General features: G+C 43.7%; 1 protein-coding gene across 1 annotated transcript in view; it reads right to left on the reverse strand.

Annotated features, from left to right (window-relative positions):
• Nucleotides 1-6,044: 6,044 nt before the first annotated feature.
• socs5b (suppressor of cytokine signaling 5b) overlaps nucleotides 6,045-15,350 on the reverse strand; it is a 39,918-nt gene continuing 30,612 nt past the window's right edge. Inside the window, exon 2 of the mRNA XM_029753096.1 lies at nucleotides 6,045-12,097. Coding sequence (XP_029608956.1) covers nucleotides 10,395-12,080 — 1,686 coding nt within the window. The 5' untranslated portion in view covers nucleotides 12,081-12,097 and the 3' untranslated portion in view covers nucleotides 6,045-10,394. The remainder of the gene's footprint in view (nucleotides 12,098-15,350) is intronic.

Here is a 15,350-nt window from a genome sequence, read left to right on the forward strand (position 1 = left end):
GACCACGTGTGGGCGTTTCAGGGGGTATATCTGACCTCCATCATCTAGGATGTGACAATGGTTAATCAAATCTCCCCATTTTTGCCAATTTTTGCAGGCCTTCTCATACAGCTGCAACTGTATATGCATTCGTAAATCAAGACCTTTCTTGAGTTGGTGCAACTGTTGAGCATCTGAGTGTATGGTTGTTTGTGGGCGAAAAAGGTTGAGTGTGTATTAGTATATGAGTGTTTGTGTGTTTGTGTGTGTGTGTGTGTGTTTATGTATCCCACAACTTTTGCGAGGGAGTAAAATATGTTAGGGACAATATAGGATGAATAACAATAATTGTTTGCTAAAATAATAATTGCTTGCCAAAATGTAATTTTTGTAATGGCAATACTGGTAAGAGGTAACAATCCTTTGCATAAACTGCCTACATTACTACAAATATGAATAGCTAATTATGGAAATTAAGATTAACAGGATTTTTAAAATATATATTTTAATAGCTATATATAAATACAAATCGAGGTGTGTGCTCTTTTCGAAGGGTGGGTCCCGGTCTCTCCAGGGCCTTGGGATACGGTGGGGTCGGGGGTGGTCTGCCGGTCATTGGCATGACAACCCAACTCGGGATGAGGAAGGGTTTTAGCGGCTGGAGAGTGGGGACCAATTGGAGGTTTACTTAGTAGCAATACAAATATCATGGTACAGTAATATAGACACTCAATCGTCATGTTATTTTTTAATGGTACGTTTACAAACATATATTATGATAAATATAATTGAATCTTGTGTCTCATTATGGTAATTGTTGAAATAAGTTTAGCCAGTTATAATTGTAATGGCTTAGCAGATAAGAAAATATGATCAGTATTTACCTGGCTAAAAGAGAAGGAATATAATATCTACTGTTTACAGGAAACTCATTCAACAATTTTAGATGAAGTTTTGTGGAAAAAGGACTGGGGGGCAAAATATATTTCTCCCACGGGCAAAGAAATTCAAAAGGGGTGATGATATTAATTAACAGTAATTTTGATCCAAATGTGCAAATTGTCCAAACAGATCCTCAAGGTTGATGGATGATTTTAAATATGTTATTGGACCATAAACAGATATGGCTTATTAACCTATACGGTCCAAATAATGATTATCCACCCTTTGAAAATATATATAATAATTTATCAACTCTACAAGCAACACAAGACTCTATTATTATGGTGGGAGATTATATAACGGTTTTAAATACCTCTATGGACCGTAAAGGAAATCACACTATAAACTATCACCCTCAGGCACTTAAGAAAATCATGAATGTCATGGATATATTGGTATTAGTGGATATATGGAGGCATAAATACTCTGACCTAGTGAGATATACTGTACATGGCGGAGGCTTAATCAAGCTAGTCGTCTTGATTACTTTCTTATGTCATTCTCTCTGGCACCAAAAGTTTAAAAAGTGTTGATGGGGATAGAATGCGGTCGGACCATCACATAATTGGCATATATATTACTCTTACAGAATTTCCACGTGGGCGAGGATATTAGAAATTTAATCAAAGCCTATTGGATGATAACTTGTTTTTAACTAGGACAGAAGAATTTATAACAGACTTTTTCCGACATAACATAGGTACAGCAGATTCCCTTATTGTACGGAACACTTTTAAATGTGCCTTTAGAGGCCGTGCAATTCAGTACTCATCTATAATCTATAAAACAAAAGCAATTTAGGTCAAAATAGTCAATATTAACAAAGGAAATTGAAGGACTAACAGTACAGATAGATAGCAATAGAAACTGTGCCATAGAGGCTCAGAGTAAGTTTGTTTTTCCTCTAAAAGAAATGGAGTAACTTATTGAAGAAAGATCCAGTGTAATATATAATAAAAATAAAGTGAACTGGATGGAATATTGGGAAAAATGCACCAAATTCTTTTTCAATCTTCAACATAGAAATGCTACCAAACATTTTTTACTGAAACCTGTTACAAATGATGGAGTCACTCATGATTCACCGAACAATATTTTGAAAGAGGAAGTACTTTAAGCATATGTTTTCGTTTCAGTCTCCTCCATCTCCACTAACCGAAGCTAATTGTATGGATTTTTCCCCCCATTAATAGAGTAAAATCAACATCTGTACAGAAAGACTCACGTGAAGGCCAAATTACAGAGGAGGAACTTCTTGATACAAATAAAGCCTTTAAGTCAGGGAAAACTCCAGGGCTGGATGGCATACCAGGGGAGGTATACCAAACTTTTTTTTATATACTCAGAGGACCATTATTAGCATGTTTTAACCACTCCTATTACATAGTAGATTATCAGACACTCAACAAGAAGGTCTGATTTCATTATTACTGAAACAGGATCCAAGTGATATAAAGATCCAGTCCATTTAAAAAATTGGAGGCCTCTTACACTTCAGTGTTGTCATGTAAAAATTCTAGCTAATTGCTTAGCGCATAGAATTAAAAAGGTTTTGTCAGATATTCTTAATCCTAATCATACAGTTTTTTTACATGGACGATACAGTGGAGATAATAAGACAAGTACTGGAAACAATATAACACTAAATATCTGGGAAACCAGGCCTGTTTTTCATAGCTGACTTTGAAAAGGCTTTTGATAAAGTACGACTGGAGTTTATATATAAATGCCTCAAATATTTCAATTTTGGAGAATCTCTTATAAAATGGGTTAAAGTTATGTATATTAACCATAGGTGTAAAATAGTAAATAATGGCTACATCTTAAAAGTTTTAAACTGTCAAGAGGAGTAAAACAAGGTTGTCCACTATCGACATATCTATTTATTATTGCCATCGAAATGTTAGCTGTTAAAATTAGAACCAACAATCATATTAAGGGATTATAAATCCATGGCTTAAAAACAAAGGTGTCATTGTACGCTGATGATTCATGTTTTCTTTTAAATCCACAATTAGAATCCCTCCACAGCCTAATGGAGGATCTAGATACTTTTTCTAACCTCACTGGATTAAAACCAAATTATGATAAGTGTACTATAATACGTATTGGATATCCAAAAAATGCAACTTCTACATTACCATGTAGTTTACTAATAAAATGGTCTGACGGGTATGTGGACATACTCGGTATACATATCCCGAAAGAAAGAAATGATCTCATTCCAATAAATGTTAATAGAAAGTTAGATAACTTAGATAAAAAATAGATAAGATATTGCTACCATGGAAAGGAAAATACCTGTCTATTTGTGGAAAAATCACCCTGATTAACTCTTTAGTCATATCACAGTTTACCTATTTGCTTATGGTTTTGCCTACACACAGCAATCTGCTTTTTAAATTAGATGAGCAAAAAATATTCAATTAAATTTGGAATGGCAAGCCAGACAAAATTAAAAGGGCCAATTTAGATAATGTATATGAATTCGGAGGGCAGAAATGATTAAATATTAAAGCATTAGACCTCTCACTAAAGGCATCAGTCATACAAAAAATGGTTCTCTAGTAAATTAGTAATGTCTCACCCCATGTTCAAGAATGGCCTTTTTCCCTTTATTCAGATTGCAACTGCTCACGTTCGGTTATTTGAAAACGAAATAATCTCCAAAATATCGTTATTTTTTCAACAAGCCATAGAAAGTTGGTTGCAATTTCAGTTTGAGCCACCTCAAAAGACAGAACAAATAATACAACAAATATTGTGGTTAAACTCAAATATACTAATTGATACAAAAATATATATATATTTTCTAACATTAAAAAAAATATATAATCGTTGTAAATTATATCCTAAATAGGACTGGTGGAGTTATGTCACACATGCAGCTAACACAGACATATGGACATGTCTGCTCTAACCAAAATTACAACCAACTAATTGCAGCATTACCACAAAAATTGAAGAGGCAAGTGAAAGAGGGAAAATGTAAGGAACTTTTCTGTCGACACTGCATTGAAGACCAACATTGGTAGCTTGTTTTTGGTCACAGGTCCAGGAATGGCTGAAGAATTGCAACATATACCTAGAACTAACGCTGCAGATAGCAATACTGGGTGATTTGAAAAGTCATAGTCAATCCACCAATAATATCATAATTATTTTAGCAAAAATGTTTGTCTTTAATTTACAATCTTTAGAAACTATGAGAATAGAAAGGTTCAGTACTTCTGTGAAGCATCACAGTACAATTGAAAAATATATGGCAAATAGAAATCCAATATGGATGGTGTTAAGAGATACATGGGAGGGGTTGAATGGAGCTGAAGGATGGGACTAATAAGATAACCCATGTAAAATATACGGGGTCTGTAAAATGTATATAGGTTCAGAACTTTTATGAAATAGAACAGTTACAAATATATGGCAAATAGAAATCAAACTGGATGGACATCAGAAATAGAGGAAGGCCAGCACTAAAAACAAACAAAATATAACTACTGTAAAATAGATTGTGTCTTTAAAATGTGTATAGTATGTATAAGCCTAAGTGTTATTGTTTATTAGTTTACTCCAATTTTGGGAGTGGTGGTAGGGTTTGCAGGGAATAATAAAGGAAGGTATATTCTAAAAAAAAGTGTATATGTGTATATATGTATGTATATATATATATGTATGAATGTTTATATATATACACAAAAGGCGCTTTGTGGTCTGATTGTGTTCAGATCTGTCTGACCACTTCAGGTGGTGGTCAGGGATGCATTGTGTGCGGATTTCTCCTCAGTCTGGACGCAATCAGACTACCGAAAGCGCATACAGTGGGCGATGTCATCAGCACTCCTCCCACAAGTCTCCAGAAAATGTGTGTTTTGGAACCGAGGTAACTTTTCATTGATGGTGCTTCCAACAATAACTGCTTATTCCAGCTCAATGTGCTCAAGAGAGATACGTGTGTATATTGTGGAGGCTAACACTAAGACTCTCTACTGTCTCAGGTTGAACCGAGTCAGAGCCCAGCAGGTAGAGGTCTTGTGGGTTTGGCCCAGAGCTCACCGCTAGAATCCCCACCTCGTTCCAGTAGTGTCTTGGTTCAGCTCAGGATTCCACAATTTATTGGAAATTCCCTGAGCGCCTTGGGGTATTTGTGGCTAAAGGCTGAAGCTTTTAAGGGCCTGAGGCAGGTTTACAAGTGAACTTGATGTTGGCATTGGTAGTGTCAGCATTGGTCGTGTTGGCATTGGTAGTGCAGCACATTTGTTGGGGATCTGCCTGCAGAAAGGCGCTGCTCAGAATCACTGATCTAAAATTCACCTTACATGCCAAATAACCACTCATTATGTGATAGAGTTGAGCAAATCTGTGTAGCACCTTGCTCAGGCTTATCTCCTCAAACATGCTGAGTGTTGAGAGGGATTGTGAGCTTTGTGCATGTTCAGGTATTTATTATGTATTGAGCTCTGTTGAGGTTTTTCAACAGGTTCAAGCTTTTGAGTCAAACCCTGCAAGCCTACATCCTGTGCTTGCTTTTCCCCCTCTCTCCCTCTGGGCGAGCTTCAATTATTTATACGTCTCGGCTAGCTAACTTGAAACCGATAACCCACATGCTATTTATACTTCATTTCAAGGAGCAAATACTAAACTCTAGGGTCGTGCTCGCGTCTCCAGTCAGCTACTGGTAGGCCCTGCTGGGAAAGGGAGGATGAGGAGTGGAGAGGCTTGCCCTAGGTGGGCCGGACCAGACAAGAGCAGCAGCCAGGCCTGAGCTGGGAGGAAGGGGTGGGACTAAGGATAGAATGCAGAGAGGGGGGCAATACATGCAGTATTAAGTAAGTGGGCTGGCTCCAGATACTCCTACTGAATCACTGTCCCCAGGTCACTAGGCTAACTCATATCCAACCGACTCCACAAACCAAATCCTGCCTGGGTCATCACCCTCATTTAAGTTTGAAGGTAAACTTCACTAAACTACTTTAAGAGGTTAGGAAACAAACACATTTTGACATTTTTGTGAATTATCCCTTTCATTTATGGTAGAGAGAACGATGAAAGGTAAGAAACTGCGGCACAGTGAGAAAGAGAGAAGAATGAGAGATCTGAAATCAAACACGGCCCAATGTTGATTACGCTTAACAGTTTTATTTGGAATATTAAGACAATGAAGCATAAGCCAAGCACCAAGAGTGACAGCTACAAGTGTCGCATCATACGGCTCTTTAAAATGAACAGGTTATAACGGAAAGAAACAACTGTCTGAATGGTGAAGCAGATACACAGAATAACAAAGACACTGAAATGTGAACATTTACACTCTCCAAGTCCTTCCTGACAACAGTAAAAAAATGTTTTAATAATAATGGAACGGCGATATTCGTCTGACCAGAGTTTTTTTTTTTTAAAGTCTGTGGCAGTGCCTGCGGCCCCAGATTTGAAAGGGCTCTTGTGATTGGTCAGAATGAATAAGGCAGTCTGGGAAAACAATGGTGCTGTAGAATGACAACCATTAGTCCCCATCATTGTCAAGTCCTGTTGCCACGGCACCCACATCCACACAGCAACCGATGTGCACATACAGCATTAAAGTGACAGAGGATTGCGACCATTGTTACAGTACACTCCATTGCATATAAGGGAGAAGAATAATGAAAAATAATAATTCTTTAGACATACATCTTTTCATTTTTTCCCCTCGTTTGCATATAGCATTTTTACCCAGCTTTCCAAAAAGAAATAGGGGAAAGATGAGAATAAAACTTGTATTTTTCCTCTAAGAGCTGAAACCTTGATCCAGGCCAGGGGTCTTGATGTGGTCAAACAGGGTTGGCTGGTGATATGACCTGCCTGCCTCAGATTTATAAGAAGAAGGTTGAAAAGAGATCCTGGAACTAGCCTAACATTGGGCCTGCCTGAGAATAGGTGGACAAGAGGCATTGTTCATAGGGGGGGTACCCCTCACAGCAGACTCCACATCCCCTCCACCAGACCCTCTCTATGTGGTCCACACACACACACACACACACACACACACACACACACACACACACACACACACGCGTCTGCAACTCAACAGAACATAAATCTGTCCTCCAACATTGCTTGTGATGTATGAACACAAACGAAATACTCCATACTCACACCCATATCTCCACCTTGAACAAATAAACACAAACACGCGCACAGACAATTAAAGTGCCATTACTTCAACAAATCCCTAGACCCCCCCCGCCGCACCCCATTCCCACAGCAGGAAACCGGGCCTTCAATGGTACATTGTGAGACTAAGGCGCTACTCTCTTTTAATGCTAACTTTAGTCTAGCTCCCAAACAGGGCTGGGGCGGCCGCAGAACGTGGAGGGGGAAGCAGCCACCAGCACAAACAATAGCCCCTAAGTCCCCTCCACATATCCCAGCAGCATCAGCAGGGTCATGTTGAGGATGTGGTCAGAAAAAGAGAGGGGCACCCATTAGGAAATACAGTGGCCCTTTTAGCGCACGGTAAATGTAGATCCTGGCGAGGTACATTTAGCCAGTGATTAGTGCCAGTTGGCCATAGCCGTAGCATGATAGAAAGGTGGCAAAGAGTAGGTGTGTGTGCGCGCATGGTTAAGAGCCTGGAGAGTGAATTTTTAACAGCTATCCCATACAAGATGTCTGGGTGATAGAGAGACATGGATGCGCATATAGAACATACAAGTGCACATGCAAGTGACTTATATGTCAACCTATTCTTATTCAAACAGTCCTCCACAGCCCTTCATAGATCATACAAATGGGTGATTTTCACATGCAATCTCCAAGCTTTCTGAAAACAAAGTAAGTTAGAGGGAGGGAGGGTTGGATATGAAAAAGAACATTTAGTTGATTTAACTATCACCCACACGCCTCAATTATACCATTGACCCTTGACAATGACACACTTTCCTGCCCTTCTGCCTCCAAACCATAACACATACCCACACATCACATTACCTTTCATTAGCACACTGTGATAGTAGCACAAAAGGGCTTGGAAGAGGCCAGAGCAGTTGCAAGACTGGTGTAAGGCGATGGGGGCTTGTCTCTGTTTCTACCTGGTAACATCGCCTGCCCTGTAGGCTTAAAATGTTTGTTCAGTTGAAATAAAATTCAGTATGGTAATTTTAAAGAGCCCTAGAGACATAGTGGCGAGCAATACTACTAAAAACAATACAGGTTGTGTGCAACACCGTTGAATAACAGAGCTTTGGTCACAGACACTCAGAGATGGTCATGAATAAGCTAATCATATGCATTCATTGCATTTTCATTCATGATCCTCCCCCTCTGATAACACACACAGACAACGTGTGTTGGGTAGTTAAAATAAACATCTTCCCTGCCATTCAGAGAGACGGGATTCGAGTTACCTATCCAACCAGGATAAAAATCACTGATATCACACCGATAATTTGTAAGAATTATATTTGTATACATTTGCAGATAGTATTTCCATATACAGGTGCTCCTCGTTTCTTATCTTTTTCAGAGCGTTCCATAGATTTTACAGACTCGTGCCTATGTGACGCAATAAGGGGGGCCGTTCTAAAACATGTCCAGTGTAGAAGCCCTCCAGGACCTGACGCTGCCTTGCCCAACCTATCCAGCCACCTATAAAACCCAATGACTTTTGGAAGTGAAGCCAATAAATGATTCTAGACAGCAGTGGCGGCTGTTGGGAGGAGCTATAGGAGGACGGGCTCATTGTTATTGCTGGAATGGAATAAATGGAACGGTATCAAACACCTCAAAGATACCCGGAACCATGTCTGACTCCATTAGTTCCATTCCAGCCATTACAATGAACCCGTCCTCCTATAGCTCCTCCCACCAGCCTCCACAGCTAGACAAGGGAGTAGTGTATTCACTTCTAGCTAGCTAGCAAACTCTGACAATATTTTCTTGATGAAATAGAAATGTGAAAAATGTAAATATATATATATATATATATAAAAAATATTGAATGTGCACCAATGAACAGAGAGCTCTTCATCCCCTGCTCCTCATCATTCCTTTTCCTCCTCCTCATCCTCCATTTAAGGGCTACATGAGTGGGACGTGCTGCTGGAGTATTCTATGCACCAGGCTCAAGAGTTTAAAGTAGATCAGGAGGCTCTATGAAAGGCACATAGGTTACGCTTTGTTGTATTCGTCTTCCTGATGCAAGCTCACAATATGCTGGGTTATTACGGGCATGGCTAGCAGCAGTGACAATACGCATATCAAATGTAGCTCCTTCGGGTACTAATACTATAAAGCGGGACTGTGGCTGTAATGTGTAAAGCGGAGTCAAGTTAACTGTAAAATGTCAATGGTATGTGGAGGGTGCAGATGCCACAGAGAGAAATAAGTGACACCATGAAGGCAGAACACAGGTCCAGAAACAAACCAGACCCTGAGACAATAACCAGTGTGTGTGTCTTCAAAAACTGCACGCACAGTTAAAGTGCCTGTTCTGTAGCCGGTTTGAGCCACTGGCAGACAGGTGTGAGAAAACAACCACCAGGACAAATATCATTAGTATTGTTCCATTAGAAGAACCGTACACCTGTGCCAACACAGTGGTGGTGGGAGACAATGATTATGCTTCGAGAAATGACAGTGAGGATATCTAAAAGCCAAGGACTCGCAGTGACCACACACACTGCTGTGTATGCCTCGTTCCCTACAGGTGTACGGAAGCAGGACGCTGTAGCAGCACCTTTGGACCTGGCCGCGTTCCACATTGCCCTTGGGACGAAGACCTACTGGACAGCACCCTTAAACAGCACCTTATTTCAGACATAGGCCTACTCAATGATGCTTGATGATGGCTGGGTGTGTGTCTGTACGACACTGTCCACCAAGCGGGCCCTAACGAACTGCAGTAGGAGTTTTAGTTGCAGCAAACCCCCACCCCCCTCTCTCTCCAGTAAAGCCACTGTCAAACTCCACACCTCAAGCCTCACGATGCCCGCCAGGCATTCTTCTAGTCGCTTGATCAAGCAACAGGGAAAAAAAGGAAGGATAGAAAGTATGAGTGAACTGTACAACATAGCTAGCTAACCATGTGGGCCTAGATAGAGACTGGGGAGAGGGGGGGAGGGGGGCCATGCAGGCAGCTCATGCTGTGGGATCAGGCAGACACTTGACAGAATGAAAGAGGAGAGAGGGAGACCAAGCATGAAGGCTTGTGCTCTCCCTTTCAGAATCTGTTCAATAGTAAAAATGTGCTTGCCAGACAGCATTATACTGAATATAATAGATTTGTATCCCATGTGATGTAAGTAGTAATAAGTAAAACAAAGAGATTAGAATGAATCTTGGATAGATCACTTTACCCAACTCCTCCCCTCCAGTTACCCCTCCCCGCCTGACTGAAAAGTGCCATGTTCAGTATTACCTCTCCTGATTGGCTGGGAGTTTTCCTGTTTTGCCTAAGCCCCCGGCTGCACGCACAGACCGCCAGAGCCCCACCACTATTTGATCTTGAGTGGCGGCTCCCTCTCCAGCCAGCGCACACGCACTTTCTGTTTGTAGTGATACTCCTTGAGGAAGTCCTGCAGGGCCGGGGGCAGTGGAAGGCCGCCGATGCCGTCGTACGTGGTCCGGGGGCAGATGGCAGCGCGTGCCAGGTGCTGCAAGCCGAAAGGGAAGGCCCGGTGGAGTGGCGCCGTGAGCAGCGGCTCAAAGAACATGCAGGCGCTGGGGTCCTTGTAGTGCTCCAGTAGGCCTGTGACGGTGGATGAGTGGAACACGCAGGGGTCGTGGGCGTCGAAGCTGAAGTTGTGGTTCCACTGCTCGATGCGGGCATGCAGCGAGCGGTTGTAGCGGCGAAAGCTGACAGAAAACAGGTAGTCCTCCTGGGCCGAGTCGCGCAGCAGGAAGGTTCCCTCGGGCCGTCCATCCAGCAGCGCCTCCGCCTCATAGCGGTCCATCACGCCCCAGTAGCAGGGCAGTGCAGTGATCTGCAACAGGTCCGGTACCAGGCAATGGATGTAGTCGATCTGTGTGTGCACCTTCCATGGCCCAGGCTGGTTCCGGCTCAGATTGCCATCCCCGGACGCGTGCCGCTGCTTGGGCCTCAGGGCCTGCAGGCATAGGGTAGTTGAGTCCTCCTCCGAGTCACAGTCAGCCAACTGGGCTGTAGCCCCCCCGAGCACCTGCACCGATACCCCCCCTCCTGAGCAGCAGGCCACGGCGCCCCGGGCCTCTCCAGAGGCCTCTGCAATGCCGGGGGCCATCTTTGGTCCCAGTTTGTACAGAGAGGAGCCCTGCGCCAAGGCCTCCAGGGTGTGGATCTGGGCGTTGGGTGGGGGGTCCACTCCCTCTTCAATGCTGAGCCTGCGGCGTTCGCGCAGACGCTCCTCCTCGTCCTCAGGGGAGGGGTGGGCTGTGTCGAAGGCGTCAAGCAGAGCCGTGGAGGAATGCGGGCTGACGGGCGCTGTGTGCTGCTTGATCAGGTGCCACTTGTTGGCCAAGTCCGAGCCCTGGGGGAAGGGACAGGTCTCCAGCATCAGCTCTGTTAGGTGGATCTTGCGCTTCGAGATGGTGGGGGTCTTGGAAGAGCGCGAGCGGCGGCGGGGCAGGGGGAGACACAGGCCCACTGTATCGCTAAGCCGCTGGCGCAGGGAACGGGCGCTCAGACTGCAACCCCCGCCCCCAGAGTCCCCCATTTCCTGGATAGAGCTGACCCCGTAGCGACGCTCCCTCCGGCCAGCGGCCCCGCGCGCACGCCCTGACCGCCTGTCTGTATCCATGGAGCTCTGAGTCTTAGTGGAACATGAGTGTTTTTTCTTGCCCCCCCAAGGTGCATGGCGTGAGTACGAGTCTCTCCGCGCCACAGGGACTCCTCCACGACCCCCCCTCGCATCCTCACTGTCTTTGCTGTCTATGGTGATCTCCACTATCTGGGGGATGTCCGACACACAGTTGTGACGTCGTCCTCCAGTAACCATGGGGAGCGGCAAGAGGCTTCGGGACAGGCTAGAGGCCCGAGAAGCCTGGGCCTCGCCTGAATTGCCACCCCGTCCCAGGTCCACCACACAGTGCATACCGTCCACCTCCACCACGCTGTTCTCTGTACTGGGTCCCGCACCGTCGCTGTGGAAGAGGGTCTGGCATCGGCTCCTCAGGTTGCTCCACATCTTGCCCACTTTCTCCATGGATAGGAGACCAAGACCTGCCAGACAGATGGACACATCAGATTAGACCAGTTGTAAGGTACAGGAATCTCACACAATCCATGACCTACATTACTATACAATTGCAGAATTTAACCTAAAAAAAGAAAATTTTTGTTAGGCCTAAACAATTTCTATCCAATTGGCGACAGATTTCCATGTGAATATTCTGGAATCCGCATTAAGAAAATATGCAAATTCTCAGTGATGTGTTTTCACCAAATTGACTTGTTGCAGATAAAAATCAGTGCGTGATGACGTAGTGCACACATACATTTTTTTGCATAAGATTCCATGTACCAAAACAAAGTTCAAATCGGTTTCAACTCTAATAATAGTTTTGTCACTAAAATGGTTGCGTAAAATAGCAAATGTGCCTACTCTGGTCTTGGCACCTACGTTCTAGCCAACAGCTCACAGATACAGTGCGGGTAAGCTGTGTGGGTTGTCTAGTCTACACGATGAGATTATTATGGATAACGGATAAGACCCTGGATATATATTGGAAAGCAGCATCAAGCTCATCAACGTGCACTTTCACCACCCTGTCAAGTTCATCATAACTTATTTCATATGTAGCCTAATAAACTGCATGCTTTCCCGAGTCGTAGCGGGAGGACCAAACACCATATCACCACATGACTCCAAATTTACTTCGATATGATGGTTATTCTATCAATATTTGAGCATAAAGGCGTTTCTACCTCAATTTCCTGCATAATTAATTTTAGACACAAAAAGATCCCACCATGTCGAACGAACAAACTATCTGTCGGTATTTATAAAATTACACTGAAACTTCATGTTTCTGTCACAGCTGTCGTGATAATTTTTTATACTATATGACTTGAATAAAAACTGTGGATGGAAACGTGGTTACCGTAGCAATTCTGCAAATTCAATGGTAGTGATCCTAGAGACAACATTTGGGTGTGGGGGAAATTGGGTGATTCTTTGCACGTGGGATTTTTGCACAGGGATTTCTTGTGCGTGAGAGAGAAAGAGGGCTAGTTGGAGCAGTAAAGTGAGTGAGGAGTTGCCAGGCAGACGTGCAGGGACACAAGGCCACGGCTGTAAACTAACACAGGGATCTGCCTGCACCCAGCTGATCTGCTGGCATGTACCGTATGTCTGGACCTGACCAAGAACTTTCCCAACAGTGTAGACAGCCAGCACAAACACGCACACAAACACTAAATTCATCAGTGTGCATGGACAATACTAGGTTCTTGAGCGCAGTGACCCCAAACTGCCTTCAAAATGGTTTGCCTCTCCAAGATCATGTTTAGGCTAATAGAATCTACTTGTGGCAGCCAGCTCTCTTCCCTCCTTACCAAAGGTAATGGATCTCTTTAACACTGCATTTCCTTCCAATCGAACGCATTGACTATTGACTTTAAACCTTTAGTAATATAATAAGGAGGTCAGAGACCTGGCCGTGTGGTGCCAGGACAACAACCTCTCCCTCAACGTGATCAACACAAAGGAGAAGATTGTGGACTACAAGAAAAGAAGGACCAAGCACACCCCCATTCTCATAGACGGGGCAGTAGTGGAGCAGGTAGAGAGCTTCAAGTTCCTTGGCGTCCACATCACCAACAAACTAACATGGTCCAAGTACACCAAGACAAAACCTATTCCCCTCAGGAGACTGAAAAGATTTGGCATGGGTCCTCAGATCCTCAAAAGGTTTTACAGCTGCGCCATCGAGAGCATCCTGACTGGTTGCATCACTGCCTGGTATGGCAACTGCTCGGCCTCCGACCGCAAGGCACTACAGAGGGTAGTGCGTACGGCCCAGTACATCACCGGGGCCATCCAGGACCTCTATACCAGGCGGTGTCAGAGGAAGGCCAAAAATTGTCAAAGACTCCAGCCACCCTAGTCATAGACTGTTCTCTCTGCTACCGCACGGCAAGTGGTACCGGAGCGCCAAGTCTAGGTCCAAGAGGCTTCTAAATAGCTTCTACCCCCAAGCCATAAAAAACTCCTGAACACCTAATCAAATGGCTACCCAGACTATTTGCATTGCCCCCCCTCTTCTACGCTGCTGCTACTCTCTGTTATTATCTATGCATAGCCACTTTAATGACTCTACCTACATGTACGTATTACCTCAATTACCTCGACATTGGTGCCCCCGCACATTCAGACTGTACCGGTACCCCCTGTATATAGCCCCACTATTGATATTTACTGCTGCTCTTTAATTTACATTTTAGTAATTTAGCAGACGCTCTTATCCAGAGCGACTTACAGTAGTGAATGCATACATTTCATACATTTGTTTTTCATACTGGTCCCCCGTGGGAATCAAACCCACAACCCTGGCGTTTGCAAACACCATGCTCTACACCAACTGAGCCACACGGGACCTGCTCTAGTCCCCAAGCCATAAAAGGGTGGTCCCGTGCTCTACCAACTGAGTCACATGCTAAATTATTTGTTCTTCTTTCTCTTACTTTTTGGGGGGTGTATTTTCTTAAAATGGCATTGTTGGTTAAGGGCTTGTAAGTAAGCATTTCACTGTAAGGTCTACACCTGTTGTATTTGGAGCAAGTGACAAATACAATTTGATAATACTGCAATATATGCCATTTAGCTGACGCTTTTATCCTAAGCGACTTAGTCATGTGTGCATATATTTTTTGTATGGGTGGTCCTGTGAATTGAACCCACTACTCTGGTGTTACAAGTGTCATGCTCTACTAACTTAGCTTCAAAAGGACCTCTAGTAGTGGGAGATCTCATCTGATCTCCAAACTGCCATGGTGTACTCCCAGTTTCCCTCCCACCCTCTCACATTTGCAGAGATACCATTGCGGTCCTGTGTAGCTCTGTTGGTAGAGCATAGTGCTTGTAACGCCAGGGTAGTGGGTTTGATTCCCGGGACCACCTAAACGTAAAATGTATGCACGCATGACTAAGTCGCTTTGGATAAAAGTGTCTGCTAAATTGCAAATATAATATATTATTGCCCCAGTTACATAACATAGTTGCCCCAGTTAGCCTAGATGAGCCAAGCAGAGCAGGCTCTACAGTCTGCACTAGCGTCACCAACTAGGCCCAGCTTCCTACAACAGTGAAACACATAGACAAGAGTAAAACCTCTGTTTCAATAGAGATACAGGGATTTTGCAGTCAGCTGCAACGGCGTTAAGATGCCAGAGGAATCAGGCCCAGACTCAGCACATGACTGATTACGTTGAATTACCAAGGCCTATCCCCCCTGGCCTAGGGCAGCCTATGACT

The sequence above is a fragment of the Salmo trutta genome, chromosome 5 (genome assembly GCF_901001165.1).
Source record: "Salmo trutta chromosome 5, fSalTru1.1, whole genome shotgun sequence".
Taxonomy (NCBI): domain Eukaryota; kingdom Metazoa; phylum Chordata; class Actinopteri; order Salmoniformes; family Salmonidae; genus Salmo; species Salmo trutta.